This window comes from Sinocyclocheilus grahami, unplaced genomic scaffold, assembly GCF_001515645.1.
Source record: "Sinocyclocheilus grahami isolate Dianchi unplaced genomic scaffold, SAMN03320097.WGS_v1.1 scaffold131.1, whole genome shotgun sequence".
Taxonomy (NCBI): Eukaryota; Metazoa; Chordata; class Actinopteri; order Cypriniformes; family Cyprinidae; genus Sinocyclocheilus; species Sinocyclocheilus grahami.
In genome coordinates this window covers 463892-488873 of record NW_015505310.1, presented here as the reverse complement: position 1 = coordinate 488873, position 24982 = coordinate 463892, and the positions used below count along the sequence as shown (strand labels likewise).

The following is a 24982-nucleotide window of genomic DNA, read 5'->3' as shown; positions in this document are numbered from 1 at the left end:
ATAAAGCTCTATAAAGTTGGTTGTACAAGTCATTTCAACTAGGATTACATTAAAACAGCTTTAAAAATCAAGATGAATTTCACATAACTTTTTAAACAAACAAACAAACAAAAAATCCTCAATTTATTCTGATGAATTAGAGTAATGTAAAAACAAAAGTTTGAATGACTTACTGATAATATAATTTTTATATATCCATTTTGGGTAAACAACCCTCTTAAGGTCAGGAAGAGTTAAAGTAATAATTATCTGATAATAATTATCTATATTTAAGAGCACTCAAACCAGTTCAGATTACTCAGCAATCAGGGAATAATAATAAAGGAAATCTGTATCAAAATGCTCATCAGAACACATGAACTTCCTCACGTCTGGTGACATTTATCTCACTCCAAAGAACTTTTTTTTTCACACACACACACACACACACAGATCAAAAAGCTGTGATATAGAAATAGCACTACACAATGCATTTTACTTGTTATTTTACATGCAGATGATTGCATTTCTATCACAACTGGCAGTATTTAAAGTGGTGTTCTGTTTGGCCAATTCATGGCTAATGGCAAGCCCTATATGACACCAAGGTGTGCCACTCAAATTCAGAAAGCAAGACTCATTCTTTACACAGTTCCTGACGCAAACGCCCATGTTGTCCTTTGAAATTACCATAGTTAATGTAAAAACCACAATGTTGGGGTGGAGAAACCTGTTACAGGAAGCAAGAAAGCACATGTTTAACATCTTTCCATACTCATGTCTCATTTCTCCTTCTCTTCAAACCGGTATTTCCTGTCCCCCATATAAGTTGTTCTGTCTTAGTCAGGCATTGTCAGTAAGTGTGTGGGAGACAATGGAGGACAGCACAGAAGAAGACATCGAGTCTCTGATTGAGGGGATGGCCTACATCCCTGGCCACTTTCATTTGGAGCTCAATCTGAACGGTGAACCCAATGGACCAGTCAGCCTTCGGCACCGGGACACCCAGCTTAAGCGCGAGAGCCTCAGGGCTGAGCTTGAAGCTGAGACGGGACGACTGCAGTACGCTGTGCGCAATATGATGGGCCTGCTGGCCTTTCATGTAGATGAACTGGAGACGGCAGAAGAGGCCTTCCACAGCATCTGCCAAGAGGATCCAGAAAACCTTAATGCTTGGGCCAACCTGGGTTACGTATATGAACGCCTAGGTCGTGAGCTGGAGGAGGGGGAGTGCGTGGAGTGTGTGGCTGCCCTTATGGGCCCAGAGATGGGGGAGAACCAGACAGACTGCAGGCTCAGGGTAGCACGGTGCTTGGCTGAACAGGCATACGCACATCCTCATGATGTGGAGCTGGAGAGGGACGAAGATTTACAGGAGAAACTGACATCCGCGCTGATGTTATACAACCGCGCACTCGATAACGGAGAGGAACTGGTGAGCACTTCACAAATTCTTATGTACAGGGAGATAGTTCATACAGTATTATGTTTTGGGGGAGTTATACCATGTGCTATTTTATAATTAAACTAGGCTTGTTATAAAAAGGTCAAATTTTCTGAAATTTTGAGGCTTATTGACTTTGATATCTGGTCATGAGGGTCCGCTGGGGTTTTTTTTTTAACTAAAAGTTTTTCAAATATTAATAACCAGTGAAGTACTTTTATTGCAATATTATTATAGCAAACAACTTTTTTTTACGCCTTTTCTATGTTGATATCAGCTTTTGACATTTTTTAGACCCAAAATATTTTGGAATAATTTTTTATTCAAGTCATTGTTTTTATTTGTCAGTTTATATGAATAGCATTTTTTGTGTGTTTTTGAACGAGTTATGAATTAGTAGATATAAATAACCATATTTCGTTAAGTTTAAACTTTAGTTCACGCATTTCCTTTAACCCTCAAACAAAACACAATACAATGCAAAATTCAAAATACGAGGAAAACACCTGTAATAACAAGGAAAGGAAAATTCCTTCGTATTAAAACAGTGCATTGTGTTATGTTGATTTATTTCTTACAGATACCAATAGAGGAAAAAAGAAGTTGGTATTTCAAAATGGCAACAATTTACATAAGGTATTTACATAAGTATTTTTCACACTTACCTGTTCATCTTAATTTTTAACACATCATCAAACATCTGACTGCCTATCTAAACATTTGAATAAACCATTACTTATCATAAACCAAAACAATAATAGATTGATCTTAACCTTTGTTTGTTTTAATAGGTTAGATGGAATTGTAAGGGATTCAAAAGACATTGACCTCACAAGACTGAACTATTTCAATAAGGGCCTCAAGCTTCTCACAGAGACTGTAAAATCTGACAACACGCATCTCAAAGGTAATTTTTATAAAGAAGATATGATAAAGATTTTTAATAAAGCAATACACACAGTCTGCTTATGTTCATAGATAATACCATAAATCAAGGACCAATTATGGTCCTCAGAGGCCTTCAGTTGCGAGATGTAATGTACAAATACAGCAAATATGTGCCATATATTGGATATGAAGTTGCAAATGCAATATATGATGTTTATTTTCATGATTGCATTTTTGCAATTTTGTATAATGCAAAAGTATGAAGCCCCGCAAATGACATGCTGAATAAAAGACTTTGTGGCCATAAATGTGACCCTGGACCACAAAACCGTTCATAAGGGTCAATTTCTCGAAATTGAGAGTTATACAGCAAATAAGCTTTCCATTGATGTATGGTTTGTTAGAATAGGACAATATTTGGCCGAGATACAACTATTTGAAAATCTGGAATCTGAGGGTGCAAAAAAATCAAAATACTGAGAAAATCGCCTTTAAAGTTGTCCAAATGAAGTTCTTAGCAATGCATACAACTTAAGTCTATTTCACATAGAAAAATACTCACTGGCACACATTCAAGTGCTTTTTGTCGGTCTCTAATATTGTTACATTTACTTTACTCTCACCTTAAGGGCTCAATGGAGAAGTGAAAAGTTCCACAAACCAGCCTTTCCAGTTTTATGTTGTCACATGTCATGCTTGGCTCTTTAATGACCTTTTATCAGTGTCTTCTAGCAGATCTTAGTGGAATCATTAAGACAATGTCTTTGTAACCCTCATTACTCTTTAGCCCTGACCTGGTGTTACATTGGTCTCATGCTGGAGCGGACGGAGGAGTTCTCCACTGTGCCAATGTCAGTTCATGACTGTGGTTTCTCCGGATCTGACCCTTTGACGTGTTACGGTTCGGTACTGTATGTCAGCCCAGATCAAATGTAGAACTTCTTATCGTGGTCAAACTTAATAGATAAGATTCCAGTCTTGAGATTATTTGCACACCTTTCCTCTGTAGCCACAACATGTATGGGTGTGACGTGTTGTTTCTTGACACAGGTGTTAGAAAGATGTGCTTAGGCTTATGTTTGATATGATTAAACATAAGCTGATAAATTGACATGTTGATGCATTAAAGCTAACAATACTATGACTATGTGAATAATAATGATTGACTCTAAATGATTAGATTTGTTCTCACTGCTGATTTCCACAGGCCATTAAGCTCGCTACGGATGATGCATTCACACTCAACAGACTAGCAAACGTGTTCTTCCTGTCAGGCAAACTAGAGATGGCCACAGGTATCTGTAACATGGCCCTGAGTGTCCTGACTGATGCAGAACTCAACTGGCAGGCTTACTGCACTCGGGCCAAGGTAAGCAAAATACTTGATTACCACCCACTTTTTAATATGCATTTCTGTTTTATACCACAGGATAAACTAGGATGACAAAAACAAATGCTTCTGCAAAGACAAAGAAACACCCACTTTGTGACTCATCATAAAAAGTGCTCCAAAATGTATGGACACAATGTTATTGCATCTAAAAAACCAATTATGTTAGAACTACTCCCTTTAATTTGCCCAAATTTTAGTGGATTAAATCAGTTCAGTAAAGGGACATGGTGAGAGAGAAAAAATATTTCAAAGCTTTTGCATTCTCTTATAAATCATAAATGTATTGCACTTCCTGAGAAACTTTATGTCCACTTGCAAAACGTTTGTGATGGAACTAATATAAGACAGAAAGAAAAACAAAACTTCAGTGTATTTGCAAACAAATACTTTTTGCGAGAGAGTGCACAAGAATTGTGAGTGAACACAAAAGCATAGAAATATTAATTTTTTTTTTTTTTTAAATCACCAAGTTCCTTAAAGGGTTAGTTCACCCAAAAATTAAAATTCTGTCATTAATTAGCCTACTCACCCTCTCATTCCAAATCCTCTTCGGAACACAAATTAAGATATTTTTGATGAAATCGGAGAGCTCTCAGACCCTGCAGCAATGCAAATGTAATGTTCCCAGTCCCAGAAATGTAGCAAGGACATCGCTAAAACAGTCCATGTGACATCAGTGGCTCAACTTCAATTTTGTGAAGCTACGAGAATACTTCTTGTGCGCAAAGAAAACAAAAATAACAAATTATTTAACAATTCTTCTCCCTGAGTTACCGTCTTCCGTCATTTTGGAGAGTACCACGATGCATGTGCGCTCTTTCCCCAGAACGTAATTAGTGTTGTTTACATTCAGGAGAAAACACGCATGCTGAACGTAAACAACCTTGATTTTGTCCTGGGGAAAGCTTGCACATGCCTCGTGGTACTTTCCAAAATGGCAGAAGACGGTAACTCGGGGAGAAGAATTTAATAAATTATGTTATTTTTGTGTTCTTTGCGTACAAACAGTATTTCCGTAGCCTCGCAAAATTGAAGTTTAAAACAACATGAGGGTGAGTAATTAATGACAGAATTTTCATGTTGGGGTGATCCCTTTAATGGCTCTGTACATTTACACGTGTCTTTCCTAACAGAGTTACTACAGATGTAGTTCATCACATTAACGTTATCCAATAATGTTTGATAACCAGAAAATTTAATTTGAACTGTATTCATTTGAAACAAACATGCACTTTTTTAATGGCATCCATTTTCTACTTTTTCCCCCCCCCCCCCGTCTAATCTTGTTTTTATAGTTTTAATGCACCTCAAAATATGTTATTGCAACTTTTTCTCCAGCTTAGTGTCACCACATATGCAAAGGATCTTGATAAAGCCAAGTGTGGCCAAGGTGGCATCCCCGACCGTCAGATTCTGAAAGAGGCCCATGCTGATCTGGAACGTGTTCTGGCTGTGCGACCCTGTTTGAGGACTCATTTGGAATTGGGTCAGGTAGCTTTGAGAACATAAAACATAGACTATGGTCAAACATTTGGAATAAGTCCCTTATGCTCACTAAGGCTACTGACTTCACTATCACTTTAGATCAATAATACTTAAGAATAAATTTTCTTATTTCTTGAGCAAAAAATCTGCATATTAGAACGCATTTTACAATAGTACTGTTTTTACTGCATCTATCAAAAAAAAATGCCGCCTTGTATAAGAGACTTCAAAAACATAAAAAAAAAAAAATCATTCTGAATGTTTGACTGGTAGCTTAACTACTTGTATAGTTAATAGTTTAAGAGCTTAATATATCCATCTCTCTCCCCTTCTGTCAGGTTTACTACTACATGGGTGTGGATGCTCTGCAGGAGTGTGTTTTTTTTCTTTCTGCCCCTTTTTCCCCCCCCCCCCCGTCTAATCTTGTTTTTATAGTTTTAATGCACCTCAAAATATGTTATTGCAACTTTTTCTCCAGCTTAGTGTCACCACATATGCAAAGGATCTTGATAAAGCCAAGTGTGGCCAAGGTGGCATCCCCGACCGTCAGATTCTGAAAGAGGCCCATGCTGATCTGGAACGTGTTCTGGCTGTGCGACCCTGTTTGAGGACTCATTTGGAATTGGGTCAGGTAGCTTTGAGAACATAAAACAGACTATGGTCAAACATTTGGAATAAGTCCCTTATGCTCACTAAGGCTACTGACTTCACTATCACTTTAGATCAATAATACTTAAGAATACATTTTCTTATTTCTTGAGCAAAAAATCTGCATATTAGAACGCATTTTACAATAGTACTGTTTTTACTGCATCTATCAAAAAAAATGCCGCCTTGTATAAGAGACTTCAAAAACATAAAAAAAAAATCATTCTGAATGTTTGACTGGTAGCTTAACTACTTGTATAGTTAATAGTTTAAGAGCTTAATATATCCATCTCTCTCCCCTTCTGTCAGGTTTACTACTACATGGGTGTGGACGCTCTGCAGGAGAGCCTGTTGGTCGATGAGATGGCGATAAACCAGGCCCTGGTCAGTCTATCTAAAGCTCTGCAGTGTCCTCTGGGCTCTACAATCTCTAAACTACAGCTCTTGCGGGGCCGCTGCTTGCTGCTGAAAGGAGAGGAGCAGAACGCCATTGACTGTTTTAGGAAAGCGCTTGAACTGGAACCTCCCAGTGTCCAAGACACTGCAGTCCTGCGCTGCTTGCTACAGGCTATTCTAGTGAGCTTCACCCAGAGTGGGAATGACACGGGTCAAGTTATAATCCAACTAGAGGAATGTTTAAAGCAGGCAGAAGAGCGATACGGTGCAAACATTGTTCAGATTGAGTTGAAGGCACTGTGCCGAGCACACACAGATGAGGTGACGGAGCTCTCAAAAGATCTGGTGAGGAAGGGGAGGTTGGAAGTGGTTAGAAAGTTGCTGAAGAGCGTACAGCCACAAGGGAAAAAGTTCTCACTGGGAAGGTCCATGTCTATTTGAAAGAGTCTGTGGAAAATGGGAAGGGACTCCAGATAATGTTCTTATGGACAATTATGTGATGTCCACGAGTTGTGCATGTTAAGAAAGGAATTTGACAATAATGTTGCACCTCATTTCAAACTAGAGTTATTGGTAATGCTGAGTGATGTTCTAAAATTATTACTATGGTGTTAAAGTCCAAAAGGTTGTTTTGGAATGTCTTTATGGCAATTCTTTCCTCCAGCACATGCCACAAAGCATGAACAGCCAGTTAATGTGAAATAAGAAATAAGTGTTTAAACCTGGAGATGGTCTATGGGGTTCACAAGTCTCAGACCTCATTGAAAATCTGGGATTTTAAAAATAATAAAAGAAAAACTCTTGATTAAAATATTAAATGCTATACTATTTCTGGATCACTGATAAAATAAGCAAGTTTGTGAAAATGATCATGTGAACCTCTTGGGAACATTCTCAAATCATGCTGGACAACATGATCAAGTTTTACACAAATATGTGGTTCATGCCAGCTGGAGTGCTGCTGTCATTAAAGCAAAAGAGGAATATAATAAAGTCCTCATTTAAATTATGCTAATGTCACTTGTAATAAAAAATGTCATTATAAAAATCATAAAAGCATGGCTTATTGGAACCATATGCCATTTCATTTTCATCATGAATCCGTTTTTTATTTAAATGATAGATAGAGTTCTGCATTAAACAGTAAACACTAAATCAGTTCAGCACTAGTTAATGTTGTCTAAAAGGCTCCAACATCGCTGAGTCTAATTTATTTAATCCAGAAACAGTTTTAAAGCAATACTCCACCCATAAATGAGTTCTGTCATCATTTATTCACTCTCATGACATTCCAAAACTGTATGACTTGCTTTCTTTTGTGGAACATAAGAGATATTTTAAGAAATGTCTCATTGCTTTCTGTCAATACAAATGGAAGTCAAAAGGCTCCAATGTTAATATTTTCTTGGGTATTCTGCTGAAAAAAAATAAGTCATACTGGTTTGGAACAATATGAGCAATGATAAAAATGCAGAGTTAAATATAAAGATATAGTTTTATATCTGTATTTTACACCTGTAATGTTTCATATCTCAAATTGCACATGAAAGAAATTTCCCCCCACCAAAATGGATGGGCTAGTACATGCTTTTAAGGTGAATCATTGATGTTGCCGCAAAAGAAATCCACTTCAAAGTTCTGCCTTAATCTCTAGAGTTTTCTAGAGACGCCCTTAATAGCAGGAGGGTGATTTATAGCCAAGGCGTTTAAAGTCTTTTAAGGTCCAAACAGAACATCATTTCAATCTCTGGACCTTTTTTCCTGATAAAAACTGCTTAGAGAATGGAGAGCCTGATACCAGCACAATGAAACTAGGTGTCCCTGCCTTCACTGAGCACCTGGAAAGAACAAAATAGAAAGGAACAACATCAGAGACATATTCAAGCAGTGATAAAACTACTTGGAGGAAATTCCTCTGAAATACCTTTGGTGCTGAAGAACGTTAAGAAGTGACTTTTCAAGATCAACTTGATAAAGGTTTCCTTTTTCAGGATCCTCAAAAAACAGCTGAAAAAAAATGTAGGTTAAAAAAAATATTTTGGTATCTTATCTCCTCTAATTTAAATGCTAGCATCAGACGATGGGTATGGATCAAAAAGGTGTCCACCAGTGGTGTCTCTTTGCATACCGACCTGTAGATTTTGTGGCTGATATTTTCTTTCTGAATCCCAGGGGGGAAGCTCTTCGCCAAACATAACTGCCAAATGGTCCATGAAGCTGAACAACCCAAAATGAGTTATAAAAATCTAATCTATATTTTCAGATTTTCAATTTAAAGAATAAATCAAATTCCAGCAGTAATTTAATATTTAAGCCTCCCTTGTAACAAACCTGGAGTTTTCGCAGAAAGCAGATATGAAGTCCGTCTGGCTGTGCTCAGGGTAGAGGAGCAGCACTGGCCAGTAAAGGACTCCCTGCTCATCCATATAAACACAAGCTCCTGTGGCCTCCTGAGAGCTGATTCCATCAAGCTCCAGATCGGCCAGGGCTCTAGACACACCTCCATCACCATCACCATCCTCACTGTCCAAACCCCTGTGTCGAGAAGGCTCGGTCTTCAGAAGTTTAATGCCACGCTCCTAAGTAAAAAAACAACAACAGTCATTTAAGATTTTGCTCTCTTGACTCAGTTTAAAAAAATACTTTTATAAATAAACTCTATATCTGCAGTACCTTAATGGCAGCTAACAATGCTTCTTTCTCATTCTGCTCCTTCTTCGCTTTAATTTTCTCCTTTCTGGCATCTCTGTCAGCTTCCCTCTACAATAAAAAAAATACACTAAATACAGGAGCAAACACAGCAAAGAAAACTGGAACATTATAAATAAAAAAGTGCACAGTTGGGTAGTGTGAGAATATAATAAGTAACAATGTAAATAAGATGGCAATGTTCAATTACAAACAAATAAAATGAAGAGTTTAATTGTAATAACTAGAATTTAATATTAATAGATTTATATTAGGATCACTAATTCTGTAAATCCTTAAACCGTAAAAGCTTTAAAAGAATGGTTAACCCAAAAATGATAATTTACCTAAATTTTACTTTCAGGCCATCTTACATTTTGCTTTACTGGAACAGATTTGAAGAAATGTTGATCTATATGACTTACCCACCAATGGATCCTCTGCAGTGAATGGGTGCCGTCAGAAAGAGTTCAAAGAGATGATAAAAGCATCACAATAACTAAAAAGTAATCCACACAACTCCAGTCCATCAATTAATGTCTAGTAAAGTAAAAAGCTGTGTTTGCAATAAACAAATCTATCCTTGAGAATTTTTAATTTCAAACCATTTCTTCTGTGATATATATATATATATATATACACACACACACACACACACACACACTATATCCATAATATTGCATTCTTCAGTGAAAAAGCTGGAGAGAAATAAACAAAACTAAACGAAACAGTTCTAAACAAATACGTCAGTGGATTTTGGTACGAGAGGATAACAGGGGGTGGATTTTTTCACTGGAGGAAGTGTTATTATGGATTATGAACTGATAGGTCGGCCAGAAGTTACGGTTTAAAGTTAAAACTCCTTAGTTAAGGATTTGTTTTTCTTTTTACAAACACACACTTCGCAAGACTGATGCACTGTGGTGTGGATCATGTGTGTCTTAATGTGATGTTTTTATCAGCAGTTTGGACTCATTCTGACGGCACCCATTCACTGCAGAGGATCAACTGGTGAAATGCTAAATTTCTCCATCATGTGTGTCTTAATGTGATGTTTTTATCAGCAGTTTGGACTCATTCTGACGGCACCCATTCACTGCAGAGGATCAACTGGTGGAAGAAATGCTAAATTTCTCGAAACATCTTCTGATGAGGAAACAAACTCATCTACATCTTGGCATATTCTCAGCAAATTTTAATTTTTTTCTTCCCGTCAGGACTTTCTACCTTCTTTTTATCTGCTGTGGCTCTCAGCTCCTGTAGTTTCTTGTCGGTGGGAATCAGCCCGAGACCTTCATCACACCACTGCGATGCTCCTGCATAATTACGCAGCTCCATTGAGCACTGTGCACCTAAATACATACACACAAATTATACATATGTACTTTGAACAATTATTTTCTGTACACAAAACAATTGCTTTCGTGAAGCAACTAAGAACTACAGACACAACTCACCTCTGATTATAGCTTTAATGTGGTCTGGCTTCAGTTTCTTTGCAGCTGTGGCATCATTCAAAGCCGAACGCATATTTCCTGGAGGAAAAGATAATTGCATGCACGAAAGAGGAAAAACTTAATTATGATGACACATTTGCAAGGCAAAATCTAACTTTATAACATAGACCTGTGTGTGTGTGAGAGTGTGCTTGGGGGAATACTGACTGTACCTAAATGGAAATGTGCAGCTGCACGGTTGGTGAACAAAATTGCATTGAGTTCAATATCCATGCAGTTCTTTTTCAATCCTTCTGTGTAAGACACTATAGCTTTCTTATAATTCTTCTCCTTAAAGTACTCATTCCCCTCATCCTTTAGACTTCTGGCTTTCTCTGAGGAAAAAGAAAAAGGTTCAGTTGCAATGTATTCAATTGTAATTTAAAGGAGGTACACTGACTGCTTACATGAAGAAACAATCAATACAAAGAGAAAGTAAGAAATAAAGAGCTTCGCGCACCTTCAGGTGTTCTGTGATCATCATGGATAATAGACTGAATGCAGGCGAGATCAGGGTGTTTCTCTGGGTCAATGTTTTCTGGGGCTGTCTTCATAAACATGGGCACCTTATTAAACTCCTGCAAGATTTAAAACTAGTATTTATATATAATAACAAGCTGTGACAGTCAAATGCAATGTTATAGCACACTGCTTGAACTTCAGTAACGCCATGTTCATGTTCAAGAGTAGTGACATATTGTAACCAGTGTAGTTTACTAATGTGACAGTTCTTACCTCCTCCCAGTTGCTTTCACTAAACGCATTTTTGTATTTCTGTGTTTTAAACTTCTCCATAAATTCATCCATGTTATCGTCACTGTCTTCGCCTTGCGCCAGTGCAGCCATCGTTTTACTTATTAAACGAATTCTGTGCTATATTCCACTTAAACAAATGTGGTACTGGATGTATCTTAATTCGTCACAGTGTTCAAAGAGTATCCGCTATTAGGAGCTAAACATAACACTTCAACATGCGATAAAACTGTGAATAAATTATAGCAAGGAACCACATGGCCGCAGCAAGCAAGATGTTCCTGTGCTGCTTGACACACACACACATCAGAGACGCATTACCGCCACCAGCTGGTCTGGAGTGAAACAAAAAAATTATACCAAGAAGGATATCTTATAACGTCAAGTGTCATATTGTATCAAATATTTAATTGACCACGTATTTAAATCAAGGTTGCATCATTTATTTATCTTAGAAAGACATGAAATATTGGCCTCTGCACCAAAAGTACACCAAGAGTCATAATGACATAACTCTGCCACATAAAAATGAAAACGTCTCTCACAAGAATAAAGAAGGTAATGGAAATATTAGCAAAATGCCTAAAACTTTTTCTTTTACATGGCCATTTTTAAGTGCGCATACTGATTGGAAAATCAGTGCTATCTGCGATGTCGTATTAAATATGCTTATTAGCATAAGCTTTAAATTACACTAAATTATACTTAGTGAATCTTGGTGGCTCTATTATGACAAGAACAAAATGACAAAAATATAACAAACAGACCCATTTTATTATGAATATTTCCTTGTTATAACATTGCAGAGATTTCTACATCACATACTTTTATTACAGACCTTGTGTATGCTCAATGCTTGAACTCTCTTGAACACTTAGCCTGTAAAATGTACGCAAAAATGTTATAAAACAATATTAGATTAGATAGTTTCAACTTTACTTAAAAGATCCACTAGCCCCTGTTTACTAAGGAACATGGTCTCTCCACTCTGCTGACAAATCACCTCAAAGCTGGGCAGATCCTCTAGAGCTTTCTGTCCTACCACCACCACATATGGATACCCTAAAATTTTAGCATCCTTCAGTCGTTTACCAATGGTCATCTGAACCCTGTCATCCAGTACCACCTCTCCTCTCAAGTTTGGTAGACTGTTTCCCAAGCTTTGAGCCAGTTCCTCAGCCACTTGTGTGGCTTCATTTGCTTTGCTGCCCTTTTTAGGAAGCAGGACACAGACTTGATAAGGAGCGATCAACCCAGGCCAGCAAATAGCATCCTCGGACGACATCACCTCTATGGAAGCAGCAAGTATTCGAGTGACGCCAAGTCCAAAACACCCCATCTCAGCCACTGCAGGCACATTGGATGCATTAACGAACAAGGCCTTAAACGCCTGTGAATATTTTGTGCCGAGGTAAAAAGTGTGCCCCACTTCGATGCCTTTGGATTCAGTCAGTGTGCCCGTTTGGCACTGTGAGCACTCAGTCTGCCCTGGTTCCATGGTTTCAATGTTGGCAGAGAAGCCACAGTTTCCACAAACAAGTAACTGGTCTTCGCCAATGTCTGCTGGCAGCTGAAACTCATGGGAAAGTGTGCCTCCTATGTTGCCGGTGGCAGCCTGTACCTGCACCCACTTCAAGCCCAGTCGGTCAAATATCCGTCCATAAGATTGACACACAGAGTGGTATGTATGAAGAGCTGCCTCTTCATCAATGTCAAATGAATACATGTCTTTCATGTAGAATTCCCGGCCACGTAGGAGCCCAAACTTTGGCTTCTGTTCATCACGGAACTTGCGTGTTACCTGCAAGACATAACCATGTTATTTACTTACATACATAACAGACTTACATGAAAGCATCTCTAAAACAGTAGTTAGGGCTTGACAATAAGGAAGACATTTTTGGGCTTGACAATAAGGAAGACACGATTGGGCCATTGCCGCATTGTCACAAAAGTTTACCCAGACACCCAGTCATCCAGACAGCATGCCAATACCGAACTGAGTTGCGCTTGAATGCACAAATACACACTAAACTTTTGTCAAAATGCCCATTTTGGCAAGTATCCTTGTAAACACAGTCAGTTATGTCTTAAGTTAATGTAAACAACTGAAAAAGAAAATGAATGTATATTATAGCAGGTCTTCAAACAAAAAAAGGCAGAAAATCACTCACTTGCTCTGGCAAAAATAACTTTTAACTTTCATAAGGATTACTCTAATTTATTGAGTCAAGAACTATGCACTATTTTTTATTTATATTTAAAGGGGTCATATGATGTGATTTCAATTTTTCCTTTCTCTTTGGAGTGTTACAAGCTCTTGGTGCATAAAGAAATTTGTAAAGTTGCAAAGACTAAAGTCTCAAATCCAAAGAGATATTCTTTATAAAAGTTAAGAGTCAACCACGCCTACCTAAAACGGCTCGTTCTAACATGCCCCCACATATCTACGTCACGACCTGGGAAGATTTGCATAACACCGCCCAAATGTTCACGCAAAGAAAGAAGGCGTAACTTTTATTCTCGCTGTAGTGTTGTTGCTGCCGCCATGTCGTGAGGACGCTGTGTGTTTCGTTGTGAAAGCGAAACTACTTTGTTTGGTCTTCCAAAAGAGGACGATATCCACTTCATCATGCCTGGAGCTGATCCGTGCTGGATTTCACCTTGGACAAAGCGGTGTCCAGCTCGGGGTTGTCACATGTGGATGCCGCAAGCCCGCCGGCCACGCCGTTCTCAAGCCCACCGGCCGCCACTCACTCTAGCCGGCCGTGTGTGACGCTGTGTTTCGTTGTGAAGGCGAAACTACTTTGTTTGGCCTTCCAGAATAGGACAATATCTGCTTCGTCATGCCTGGAGCTGATCCGTGCTGGATTTCACCTTGGACAAAGCGGTGTCCAGCTCGGGGTTGTCACATGTGGATGCCGCAAGCCCGCCGGCCACGCCGTTCTCAAGCCCACCGGCCGCCACTCACTCTAGCCGGCCGTGTGTGACGCTGTGTTTCGTTGTGAAAGCGAAACTACTTTGTTTGGCCTTCCAAAAGAGGACACAACTAGAAATCAGTGGTTAAGTTGTATTTACAACACTGTTCCAGAACGGTTTAACCCAAATATTCAGATGTGTGCAGCGCATTTTATGGAGGACTGTTTCCTGATCCTGGTAGAGTAGACTACAATGCCGGCTGTTCTGACTCACAGACTGTAAGTACGCTTTTTATATTTAAAGGACTTGCCACTGATGATTCAAACGTGAGTTTTGAGCAGTGTAGAGTAGCGCTTGTAGTTTGTCATTTCTCCGATCACAAATGCAGACATGGTTTTATGTTTACACAGCGCGATGCAACGCAACGCGTAAAAAGACAGTATAAGTCATTATAATCCATAATTATGTCCCCACTGGATGCAACAAATGCCTCGTTTGTAATGGGTTTTACACGGTTGACATGGGAATGGGATGGGATTGTCTCTATCCCTTCCAAACATGGTTGGTTTGGAAGGGATAGAGACAAGGGGAGAAGTCTGGATGGCACATTTGATGTGGCTTCTTTTTAATGCTTTGAAGAGCGTCCTGGACAGGAGGGCTGGGAGCTTGCGATAACAGTGATGCATAAACACCTCCATTTATTTGACAGCTTAAATTCTGTGAGACTTTTAATGAAGAAACAAACAGAGAACACCATGAACAAACCAAGGTATGGTTTACAGTGGACAATCGATTATTACACACAGAGTATACACCTGCAGAAAAGCTTATGGAGAAATCAAATGTCTATTAGTCATAAAATATACGAGTTTTTTTTACACTGTATGAACATTTCAAAGATATAGTCAAAAATGTTTAATATTTATCTACTATCAGAGGCGGACAGTAACTAAGTACATTTACTTGAGTATTGTACTTAAGTACACTTTTTGAGTATCTGTACTTTACTTGAGTATTATTTTTTCTGTGAACTTCTGACTTTAACTTCACTACATTTGAAAGACAAATATTGTACTTTTCACTCCACTACATTTCTATCAAGGTCCTCGAAGTAGAAAGTCGTTACTATGTAGTCGTTTAATGTTTTTGTCTCGTTGCTCCGGCCGGACAGGCATCAACAATATGGTAAGGGGCGTAACATTTCCGTCACACGCTTGAGGTATTCGGCCAATCACAACGCACTGGATAGCTGGCCAATCAGAGCACACCTTGCTTTTTCAGACCGATGAGTTTTGTAAAAATCGGCGCGTTTCAGAAAGGCGGGGCATAGAGGAGAAACAATAATGTACAGTATGTGGAAAATAATGTGTTTTTTTAACCTTAAACCCCATAAACACATTTCATTACACCAAATACACAAAATAACGTTCGTTTTAGCAACATCATATGACCCCTTTAATTGCTTAGGAATTCTGTACCTGATTACTATTGTTTGACCTACTTGAGACACTTAAATGATTTTTTCCCCTCCATTTGTATCTTGGTTCTACAGTCTTTATTTGTGCTATTGCTCGGAATTTGTTTATTTGTTTTTAACTTTATTACTGACTGTTTACTTGTTTTTATTAACTTAATATTAGTTAGGTTTGTAGTTTTTTTGGAATTGAGAATAGTGAAGTTTAATGGCATCTAAAATGTTGGTGTAATAACATTACTTATTAGAATATAAGGTTACATGGGTCAAAAAACAACAAAAACAATAGACCTAACTATTTTTTCATTCATTCATTCATTCACTCATTCATTTTATTTAAATTTAATTTTGTAACTTTATTTTATTGCCAGTGACAATTTTGGCTAGGCAAGTAAAAATTTCTTAGCATTGAGCCCTATTTAAAAAAAAAAAAAAATGCGAGAAGATACCTGGTACAGCAGAAGTGGCAGCTTCTTGTAAGATATTGTCGTCTGGGAAGCAAAAAGCTCTGTGACTGCTTCTTCATGAGTCGGCCCGAGGCAATATTCAGCATTGTGCCGATCCAGTAACCTGAACATCTCTTTCCCCATAAGCTCCCAGCGGCCACTCTTCTTCCAGAGTTCTGCACTGCACAGTGCCGGCATGTCAACTTTCTGCCCACCGATCGCATGCATCTCTTCATCAATGAGCCGAACCAGCTTCTCCATGGACCTCAGAGTGACCGGTAAGTAATAGAAGCAGCCAGGGTTGGAGGGATGGATAAGCCCTGTCTGCAGCATCAGTCTCTGGCTGCGGCATGTCAAGTCTCCTCCCTCCTGACCCTCCCGGAGGTTGGACGGCTGGAAGAGGCGAGACACAAGTGGTGGTGGGATGGTTGGTTTGGAAGGGATAGAGACAAGGGGAGAAGTCTGGATGGCACATTTGATGTGGCTTCTTTTTAATGCTTTGAAGAGCGTCCTGGACAGGAGGGCTGGGAGCTTGCGATAACAGTGATGCATAAACACCTCCATTTTTTTGACAGCTTAAATTCTGTGAGACTTTTAATGAAGAAACAAACAGAGAACACCATGAACAAACCAAGGTATGGTTTACAGTGGACAATCGATTATTACACACAGAGTATACACCTGCAGAAAAGCTTATGGAGAAATCAAATGTCTATTAGTCATTACAACAATAAAACAGTGCATTGACATAAAAAAGGAAAGTTACTTTTGGTACTTAAATACTTTTAAAAGCAAGTACTTCTGTACTTTTACTTAAGTAAAAATCTGTCTTTACAACTTTTACTTGTAATGGAGTAATATTTGACCAGCAGTATCTGTACTTTCACTCAAGTAATGGAGTTGAGTACTTTGTCCGCCTCTGTCTACTATATGCGCTGCTGATTCGTAAAAAATGTGGAACACTAAGGTACACTCGTGCATTTACGTAATATTAAAAAAATAGCTTATATTTAATTACATTTATATGAGAGAGAGAGAGAGAGACTTATAGTTATGAAATATTCTTTATATTTTAATCATTGTCACTGAGTATGTTAACATGCCAAAAAGAACACTCTGCTGTACATTTGAGGCAAAACAACTACAAACAAATGTATCACAGAACAAACGACAAAATGTCAAACTTACCGTGTTTTGTGTCCTGCTTATATCTATAAACTCGTGTCCGATCAATCTGAGATCATGAATTGGAAACTGATGATTGTACACATCAATAAAAAAAACTAAACTAAAATTCTCCATATGACAGAATGATGACCTTCTTCTTCTGGTAAATCGCGCAGCGTACGAGTGCAGCACACCGCCGCCTGCTGCATGGAAGTCGAAAAGCGCCCTGTAATGGTCTAGTAGGAGGAGTCTGTTTCTATGGAAATTTCAAACAAGAAGCCTCAGCACCGGTTTGTTGTCCTGCATGCAACTTCAAACCATCAAGCTAACCGCTTCTGTATTATTTTTCGCTCTTAAAATTGTGAAACATGTCTAACACAACAGTCAAACAGAAGAGAACCGCTCTGAAAGTCGCCAAGTAAGTTCATACATAACAAAAGAGCAAGCGTGTCACCAGTAACGCTACATACGTAATGTTAAAGTAGTATCCTAAGATTTGACATGCCATTCTACTACTAAAACACAGCATATTTAGTCCTTTACGATTTATTATGTTGGCTTGAATTGGTTTGTTTACGTCTCCTCCTTATTGGCTAAAGCAGGTTTTCTTTCTTCCAGGTCATCCAAAACACTGAATGTATCTTCTGGAGTATTTCGTGTGAGTCAAAGCATCACGAAGACCATCAACCCTTCTATCAGTGGAAAAAGCTTCAGCTCAGCAAGTGACAGTAAAGTTCTGGACAAGAGCTTGGCCCAAACACCAAAACACACTGTACAGGTAATGGGTGTTTTATTATGAATATCATATGTATATGGTACTGTATTCCCTATATGATTTTTTTTGTGTGTGTGAATTTCTACATTTTTGTACTTACTTCGCCAGGTGTTTGATGAACATGGGCAGGACGTCACTCCTCACCCATTATATAATCCAGATCCTGGGGTATTACAACCTAAACCAGGAAAAATATTCCCTGCACATGATAAGTCATGGACTACCATGACAGACTTTCCCTCGGTAGCCTTCCAGACCACCAACGCAAGCTTTACTGGTCCATTTACAAAGTAATTGAGGGGAAATGTCAAAATATTACTTCTTTGCAGCACTTGGACTGAACATAAATCTGTACCACACAGAACTATCCCACTTTTGCTGCTATAGTAACAAAAAAGTGATCTCTGCTGTCATGTCAGGTCTTTTTTCGGGAGTGTTTCAGCATCCAGAACAAGCCAGACAACAGAATCAGTGACTGATGAAACTAAAGAATTGTTAGTGAAACCAGACTTGTCCAGCAGTCTTTCAGGTTTTTATTTCCATTCATATTTTTATTTGCCAAGTTTCCTCATTATCCAGTGAATTAAGTGTAGCATTCTGGTATCCCACAAAATGTTGGTGTTTTTGCTCCATACAGATGCTCAGGCTCGCAGAGAGGAGGTGAAAGAGCAGGTCAGGGAGGACATAATGGACAGGGTGGTGGATTCTTACCTGACTGAGACAGAGACCATCTGGCTGCTGGACATTCCTGCAGTGTCTGTGTCAGAAGATTCAGGGGACGCTGAAGCAGTCAAGTGAAATTTGCAAATAAATTCTTTAAAAATCCTACAATGTGATTTTCTGGATTTTTTTTCTCATTTTGTCTCTCAAAGTTGAGGTATACCTATGATGAAAATTACAGGCGTCTCTCATCTTTTTAAGTGGGAGAACTTGCACAATTGGTGGCTGACTAAATACTTTTTTTCCCCACTGTATTATAATTTTTCCCAGTAATAAAGATTTAGTCAATTCTGTTAACTAGGATGACATTTGACTTGTCGGACATTCCATTTATTAGTATTGCTTTTGACTAGCTCTAGACACACTCAGTCACTTTTTCCGTGGTACGAATCTGGCTGTTTTTTGTTCTTGCGTTTTAAAGGGAAAGAAACAACGCTTACACAGAACTGTGCAAAAACAGACATGGCAATGATAAGTATGTGGAGCGATCAATGCAAACATTCAATGATGCACCAAAGACGAAGGAGGTCCAAAGTGATAGCATTACAATGGTAGACAAAGGTAAAATGTCAATACAAAGTATATTTACTGTATAAGCGGCTCTTAAAATAAAAGGGACTTCATTATTTAAATGCAAATGTCTCTACCCAGCTGTCATGTCCACCACCTGGGACATGTATGATTCATTCTGCAATAAAGGTGATGTCAGTGAAAACACTGTGGTGTCTGCTGAAGGGAATAAGGCGACTGTCCCAGACTCCTCCTCAATGAGTCACCTCCTGAACCCTAGTGGTCCTGACCAGAGCATGTCTGTGTTCAGCACCACCAGTACAGGTAATTATTTTTTACAAATAAATGTTACAGAGTAATGGTTCCCAACTGGTGGATGTATGATCATATAATTATGCATAGTTAGGTTAAGAAAATAAACAGCTTCTGCATCCAGTAATACTGTGTGCTATTATGGTGCAAAATATTTATCTGTCATTTGGGAGAAGCTAAACAAATAAAAAGACATCAACACTGACAGGTTAAATTATGAAATTATTATGTATTATCATAATATTACATTTTCTATATTTGTATGTATGCCAATAATGCATTCTTCTTTCCTCTTCCTTTTGTTTCATATTTGGCTCTTTAAAACAAGCAATTCAGTTATTTCACATTAAATTAGGAAAATGGTAAAAAAATACATATATTTTTATTCTTTTAATTCAGTCAGTGGCTCAAGCGCTCATCTTGAAAAGATGACTTGTGTGCTTCCGGTGGAGGAAGAGCCAGACCTTGAGCTGATCTTACAGTCGGACAAATTCAAGCAGGATCTGGCCGTGATGGAAAGAGTGGTTCTGGCCAATATCTTCCAGCCCAAGCTTGCTGCATACAGACAGCTGCCTGTAATAGAGGGTGATGATTTTGTATAGCATCTTAGATACGAAAAAAGATCAGAAGTTAAATGTAGCAGTAGTCTTTTGTCACTGAATTTAAACATTTGCTATTTGCTAGAATGTGTATACTGTTATGTTGAACAGACCCAGACTGTGTGCAGACACAAATAGAGGAGGAAAGCTGGACAGAGCAGTCTAAAAACTCCCTCAGCCCATTCCTTGAGCATCTCTGGGTCTTCAAGTGTGAACTCACCAAGGGACGAAATGTTAGCAGTATGACCTGGAACAAGAAAAACCCAGTACTATCCATCTTACCAACACATTTCAGTCACAATTTTTTTGTTCAGCTTTTTAAAATCTTCGCTGAACAACATGTGATTCCTTGCAGGATCTTCTTGCTGTGGGATATGGACAGCTTGATTTCAAAGATCAGAAACCTGGACTTGTGTGCTGCTGGTCTTTGAAGAACCCCACGGTATTCTGCACACTTTAGAACAAAGATAAATATCAGATGTAGCCACTGCAACAGTGTTTATTAAGTATTTTATTTTTACAGAGTTGTTGATTTAAATATAGTGTTCATCAACAGTGGCCCCAAAAATAATATGTGGACATGCAAAAGCCTCTGTATTTTTTTTACCTTGTTTGTATGCCTTAGCATGTCATATGATCTTGTGTTTCTGTGAATATTCTTTGTTCATGTTTCAGTGGCCTGATCGAATCTTTCATTGTGAGAGTGGAGTCACTGCACTTGATTTCTCAGCTTGTAATGCCAATCAGTTGTCAGTAGGATTGTATGATGGCACCATTGCCATCTATAATGTGCAGACCACAGAGCAGACACCCATCATTGACAGCAGGTGGGGCTGTGAGCATTCCTTCTTTTGATCAGCTACAGGAAGTTACAGGTTGTAACTTAGTTACAATCGGTTTCTCAGTGGTTCTCAGTTGGTGGTTTGCGACCCAAAAAACATCCAAAATGATGTGCATATAGTTAGGGTAGCAATATAAATAGACTTCAAAGACATCAAAGGTCATACATTCAATCTAACTCTGTAATTTGCTTGGTAATTTTATCTAAAATCTAGCCAATTATTTATTCCTTATATTGATTAATTTATGAGGCTGGTAAATCACACTTCTTTCTGCATGTAATTTTGCATATTGCATTTGCTATAGAGTTCATGATAATTTATTTTGTTTACTTTTGCATGATAAATAATTTTGGTACTATGTTAACAACACTTGATGAAAAAAAATACATACATACACACATACATACATATTTAAAACCAGTTGAGAATTGCTGATATTGCTATATAACCTGAAAGTCATATGGTGCCTATATGGAGTGTATGCATATCAAAACTGTATTTTTGAACAAATTCAGAAATATTACAAAGACTTTGCCGCTTTGTTAAGTCTCTTAAGAACTAGTATGACCAACTAGTAGTTAGCCAAAGAACTATGCCTCTTAATTTTTTGGTATTCAAATTAGACCAATCTACATTTTTATGTAACAGAATAAAAAAAAAATGAAGATGAAAAATGAGATGACAAACTTGTAAGACTAGTCTAAGCATTTATATACTGGCCACAGATCTTACCTTTATTTTTTTAGTGCTCGTAATGCTGCTGATTCTGAATTTGACAGTAGTGAAGTCAACGCAATATCGGGACACTGTGTACACACAAACTGTTTGTTGTGCTATGTCATCTTCTAACAGTGACTGCGCCAACATGCACGCATGTCCGGTGTGGCAGCTCAGATGGGTTGATCATGACACCGGTCTGGCTGGAGAGGATAAAGGGGAAATGCTCATCTCTGTATCAGGTGATGGAAGAATCAGCAAATGGATCCACTACAAAGGACTGGAATGTGTTGGTATGTTCAAAATTTTCAAAAACATTTTTAAATCTAACACAAAACAAGAACATAAAAACACCTTTACATTTCATATTTAAGTCATATTTGTATTAAGGAGCAATCATGTTTATCTATGCTCTGTGAAATTTTGCAGGCAAAATCCAGTCACTTTAATAGGAATCTGTGTGATTGGGAGTTTTTTCATAAGGGCAAAAAAGTTCCCATGCAGATGTGACTACTCCTTAACACTGTACAAATAGGGGCTAAAACGAATATTTTGCCACAACTGGTGACTTGAGAAAATTTACTGGCCATTTTTACAGACCATGAAATGGTTTGTGCATTATTTTTGTTGTTATTATTATTATTGCTATTATTATTATTTTATATAACAAAAGTACAATTACAGTACTCATATTTATGGTTGCATTTTCTTTGCGTTCAAATATTATGGAGGACCAAACCTGCAGAAATTAAAAGTAAAATAAAACAAATATATAGATAAATAAAAAAATAAATGTAATAATAGGAAAATAAATAAATAAATGACTTGATGACACAAATATATTTCACTTGTAATTCAATTAATCCTTTTAAATATTTAATATTTTTTTTATTACTTTATTCCTTTATGTATTCTTTTCTGTACTTAATTTTACATTTATTTTTATTCTTTTTAACTTTTATTTACGTATTCTTTCATTAATTTTTTTTAGATTGATTTCATTTATTCATTCATCTCTTTATTTATTTTTACATCCTTTAGCAAACTTCTATGTCTAGCACTAATTTAATCTGATGCTTCTGCGTGAGCTCTCGACCAGTGTTTCGCCGGAGCTCCACAAGGACCGCCTCCCTCATTTCCATGTTGCACATGGAAAAGTAAAAATAAATAAATTCATAAATAAATCTGGAAATAAATACATGTGAGAATAAATAAATATAAAAAAATAAATAAATGTATGAATAAATACATTTAAAAATAAATAAATACAGAAAATAATACATAAAAGGGAAAAAAAAATATTCAGGATTAAATTTGATTACACATGTACTATATTTGTTTTTATCAAGTCATTAATTTCTTTCTTTATTTTCCTGGTATTACATTCTCTCTCTCTCTCTCGCTCTCTATATCTATCTATCTATCTATCTATCATATATTTATCTATCTATCTATCATAAATCATAGAGCTTTTATTTTGGAGTAGTATTTACTGTGAATCGAGTGACTCGGAGACAATGAAAATATTGTTATCATGAGCGGCTCACATGAAAAGAAACATGCAGCACATCTGATTACATATTTATATAATTAAAACTTTTGCAATTTTATAATCAGACTAAACCATATGCCATTTTCAGGCATACTTAGAATTAACAACAAAAAAGTTACTGGCCACCTGGCGAGTAACACTGTTTTATAACTGCTAACACTGAAGCTTGGCAAATGTACATTTTAGGCCCTGTGTACAAATATATATCATGAGGATACATGAAACTATATGAATGAATGAATGAAAACTATAGCACAATACCGACAATTTTAGTTGTTTTTAGTTGAAATAGCCTCATTTCTGAATGTTTGAGCCATGTGTTGCCCAATTTGTAATTTGTCTGAGTTAGATCTGATGAAACTAAAGTCGCCTAACATGATAGTCAACAACCAGCGATGGAACCCGAAGATCTTATCCCTGGCTCCGGGACTGTGCTTCGATTTTCATCCTAATGTGAGGCCTACCTTGAAAATAGTAGTACATCTCACATATGCACACATAATTTCAGAAAGCTGTGAAAGAGCCGTATTAGCTCATGCTGTTATTTTGCAGGATTCAAAAATCTACCTGGCTGGAACAGAGGAAGGTCATATTCACAAGTGCTCTTATTCATATAACGAGCAATTCTTGGAAACTTACAAAGCCCATACAGTATGTAGAAATGTTTGTCTGATTTTTAAAGCACCTTCATGCATCTTTAAACACTTACACTTACTTTTTTTCTATTCACTCTGCACCTTTCCTTAGGGTCCGGTATATAAGGTTACATGGTCACCGTTCTGTCCAGACGTTTTCCTAAGCTGTTCTTCAGATTGGACTATTTATCTGTGGAGGCAGGACCTTTCGAAACCTGTGCTGGGTTTCACCTCTGGTCAGAAGGTTGTGTTTGATATCATGTGGTCCCCACACTGTGCTACTGTCTTTGGAGCTGTCCGTGAGGGCAAGGTGGAGATCTGGGACCTGAGAGTCAGCAGGTAAGGTCTTGCGTTCTATTCAATAGCATTTATCGTTTTGAATAATAACAATTTTAACATCCTTTTTGGTGCTCAGTCTTCCTATCCAGCAATTTACAGTGCACTCTGTTTTGTTTAACAGTCTGGACCCGATGATTGTGAGCGCGAGCAGTCCGGGAGTGAATCCGACGGCTCTGCTGTTCACCCCTGAGACAGACTGTGTTCTGGTGGGGGACAGTGAGGGCCAGGTCACTGTGTACAAGCTGAAGAACCTCCCTGCTGGAGACAGCACACAGGTCAGGCCTTATCTGTTCATTTCCATGATGTTCGATCTGTGCCATACTCAAAGAAGCCCATTTTCTCAAATATCGAAATCATTTATATCTCTTGTGTAGGTGGAGGCGTTGGAGGATGTAATTCGGACCACACTGTCCAGTCAACACACATTAGGAAAGACTGACAGAAATGCATAGGAGGGTCAGGCTGTTTGTCTTTACCACTCCATCATCATCATCATTTATATTCTCTGGCAGACTGAGCGACTCCATTTTACATAACAATGGGATTACAGCACACTGCCTGTATGTGCTTCTTTGTAGGAATAAAAATACTCTTACAAAACAATGAGCAATCTTTTTGGGTAAATGTCTAAAAACCTAAATTATAACAAAATTATAGTATGGTGAATTATTTGTAATTTGGATTAGGTGAATGTATTTGTTAAGCCTTTGGTCATTATGGGTAGTATAACAACATCGCTTTGTAAACTATTTAACAAAAAGTATAAAATATGTATTGTAAAAAAAGAAACCAACGAATTTTGGAG

At 37.8% G+C, this 24982-nt stretch overlaps 4 protein-coding genes across 4 annotated transcripts; 2 read left to right on the top strand and 2 right to left on the bottom strand.

Annotated features, from left to right (window-relative positions):
* Positions 1-847: 847 nt before the first annotated feature.
* On the top strand, positions 848-7565 carry LOC107590622 (tetratricopeptide repeat protein 22-like). Its single transcript, XM_016279490.1, has 7 exons — positions 848-1414; positions 2004-2059; positions 2215-2330; positions 3099-3217; positions 3519-3680; positions 5043-5195; positions 6147-7565. The coding sequence occupies exons 1-7, from the start codon at positions 854-856 to the stop codon at positions 6672-6674; spliced, it is 1695 nt and encodes a 564-aa protein (XP_016134976.1). The 5' UTR covers positions 848-853; the 3' UTR covers positions 6675-7565.
* Positions 7566-7648: 83 nt separating this feature from the next.
* ttc4 (tetratricopeptide repeat domain 4) lies at positions 7649-11487 on the bottom strand. The gene is made up of 10 exons (XM_016279488.1): positions 11153-11487; positions 10878-10995; positions 10591-10752; positions 10379-10456; positions 10149-10273; positions 8907-8993; positions 8565-8812; positions 8366-8450; positions 8158-8240; positions 7649-8071 (listed from the first exon to the last, which is right to left on the bottom strand). Exons 1-10 carry the CDS (start codon positions 11261-11263, stop codon positions 7969-7971), a joined length of 1200 nt encoding a protein of 399 aa, XP_016134974.1. The 5' UTR covers positions 11264-11487; the 3' UTR covers positions 7649-7968.
* Positions 11488-11942: 455 nt separating this feature from the next.
* Positions 11943-17392, bottom strand: LOC107590619 (probable proline--tRNA ligase, mitochondrial). The gene is made up of 3 exons (XM_016279487.1): positions 17198-17392; positions 16013-16600; positions 11943-12971 (listed from the first exon to the last, which is right to left on the bottom strand). The coding sequence occupies exons 2-3, from the start codon at positions 16571-16573 to the stop codon at positions 12090-12092; spliced, it is 1443 nt and encodes a 480-aa protein (XP_016134973.1). The 5' UTR covers positions 16574-16600; positions 17198-17392; the 3' UTR covers positions 11943-12089.
* Positions 17393-17471: 79 nt separating this feature from the next.
* Positions 17472-24724, top strand: dnai4 (dynein axonemal intermediate chain 4). Its single transcript, XM_016279576.1, has 17 exons — positions 17472-17594; positions 17795-17954; positions 18060-18241; positions 18371-18480; positions 18589-18745; positions 19093-19232; positions 19323-19505; positions 19893-20078; positions 20204-20358; positions 20448-20534; positions 20768-20919; positions 21787-21944; positions 23553-23656; positions 23756-23854; positions 23951-24177; positions 24299-24452; positions 24552-24724. The coding sequence occupies exons 1-17, from the start codon at positions 17545-17547 to the stop codon at positions 24627-24629; spliced, it is 2382 nt and encodes a 793-aa protein (XP_016135062.1). The 5' UTR covers positions 17472-17544; the 3' UTR covers positions 24630-24724.
* Positions 24725-24982: the final 258 nt, after the last annotated feature.

Excerpts from the sequence above, each read along its gene's own strand:
- LOC107590622 (XM_016279490.1), top strand. The coding sequence starts at position 854 with ATGGAGGACAGCACAGAAGAAGACATCGAGTCTCTGATTGAGGGGATG. Across the intron at positions 3,218-3,518 it reads CTTTGACGTGTTACGGTTCG|GCCATTAAGCTCGCTACGGA; the intron begins GTACTGTATGTC and ends TGATTTCCACAG. Across the intron at positions 5,196-6,146 it reads CTCATTTGGAATTGGGTCAG|GTTTACTACTACATGGGTGT; the intron begins GTAGCTTTGAGA and ends CCCTTCTGTCAG.
- ttc4 (XM_016279488.1), bottom strand. The coding sequence starts at position 11,263 with ATGGCTGCACTGGCGCAAGGCGAAGACAGTGACGATAACATGGATGAA. Across the intron at positions 10,274-10,378 it reads CATTAAAGCTATAATCAGAG|GTGCACAGTGCTCAATGGAG; the intron begins GTGAGTTGTGTC and ends GTATGTATTTAG. Across the intron at positions 8,451-8,564 it reads GCTTTCTGCGAAAACTCCAG|CTTCATGGACCATTTGGCAG; the intron begins GTTTGTTACAAG and ends TGGGTTGTTCAG.
- LOC107590619 (XM_016279487.1), bottom strand. The coding sequence starts at position 16,573 with ATGGAGGTGTTTATGCATCACTGTTATCGCAAGCTCCCAGCCCTCCTG. Across the intron at positions 12,972-16,012 it reads TGCCACTTCTGCTGTACCAG|GTAACACGCAAGTTCCGTGA; the intron begins GTATCTTCTCGC and ends TATGTCTTGCAG.
- dnai4 (XM_016279576.1), top strand. The coding sequence starts at position 17,545 with ATGTCTAACACAACAGTCAAACAGAAGAGAACCGCTCTGAAAGTCGCC. Across the intron at positions 20,920-21,786 it reads ACACCCATCATTGACAGCAG|TGACTGCGCCAACATGCACG; the intron begins GTGGGGCTGTGA and ends ATCTTCTAACAG. Across the intron at positions 23,855-23,950 it reads AAACTTACAAAGCCCATACA|GGTCCGGTATATAAGGTTAC; the intron begins GTATGTAGAAAT and ends ACCTTTCCTTAG.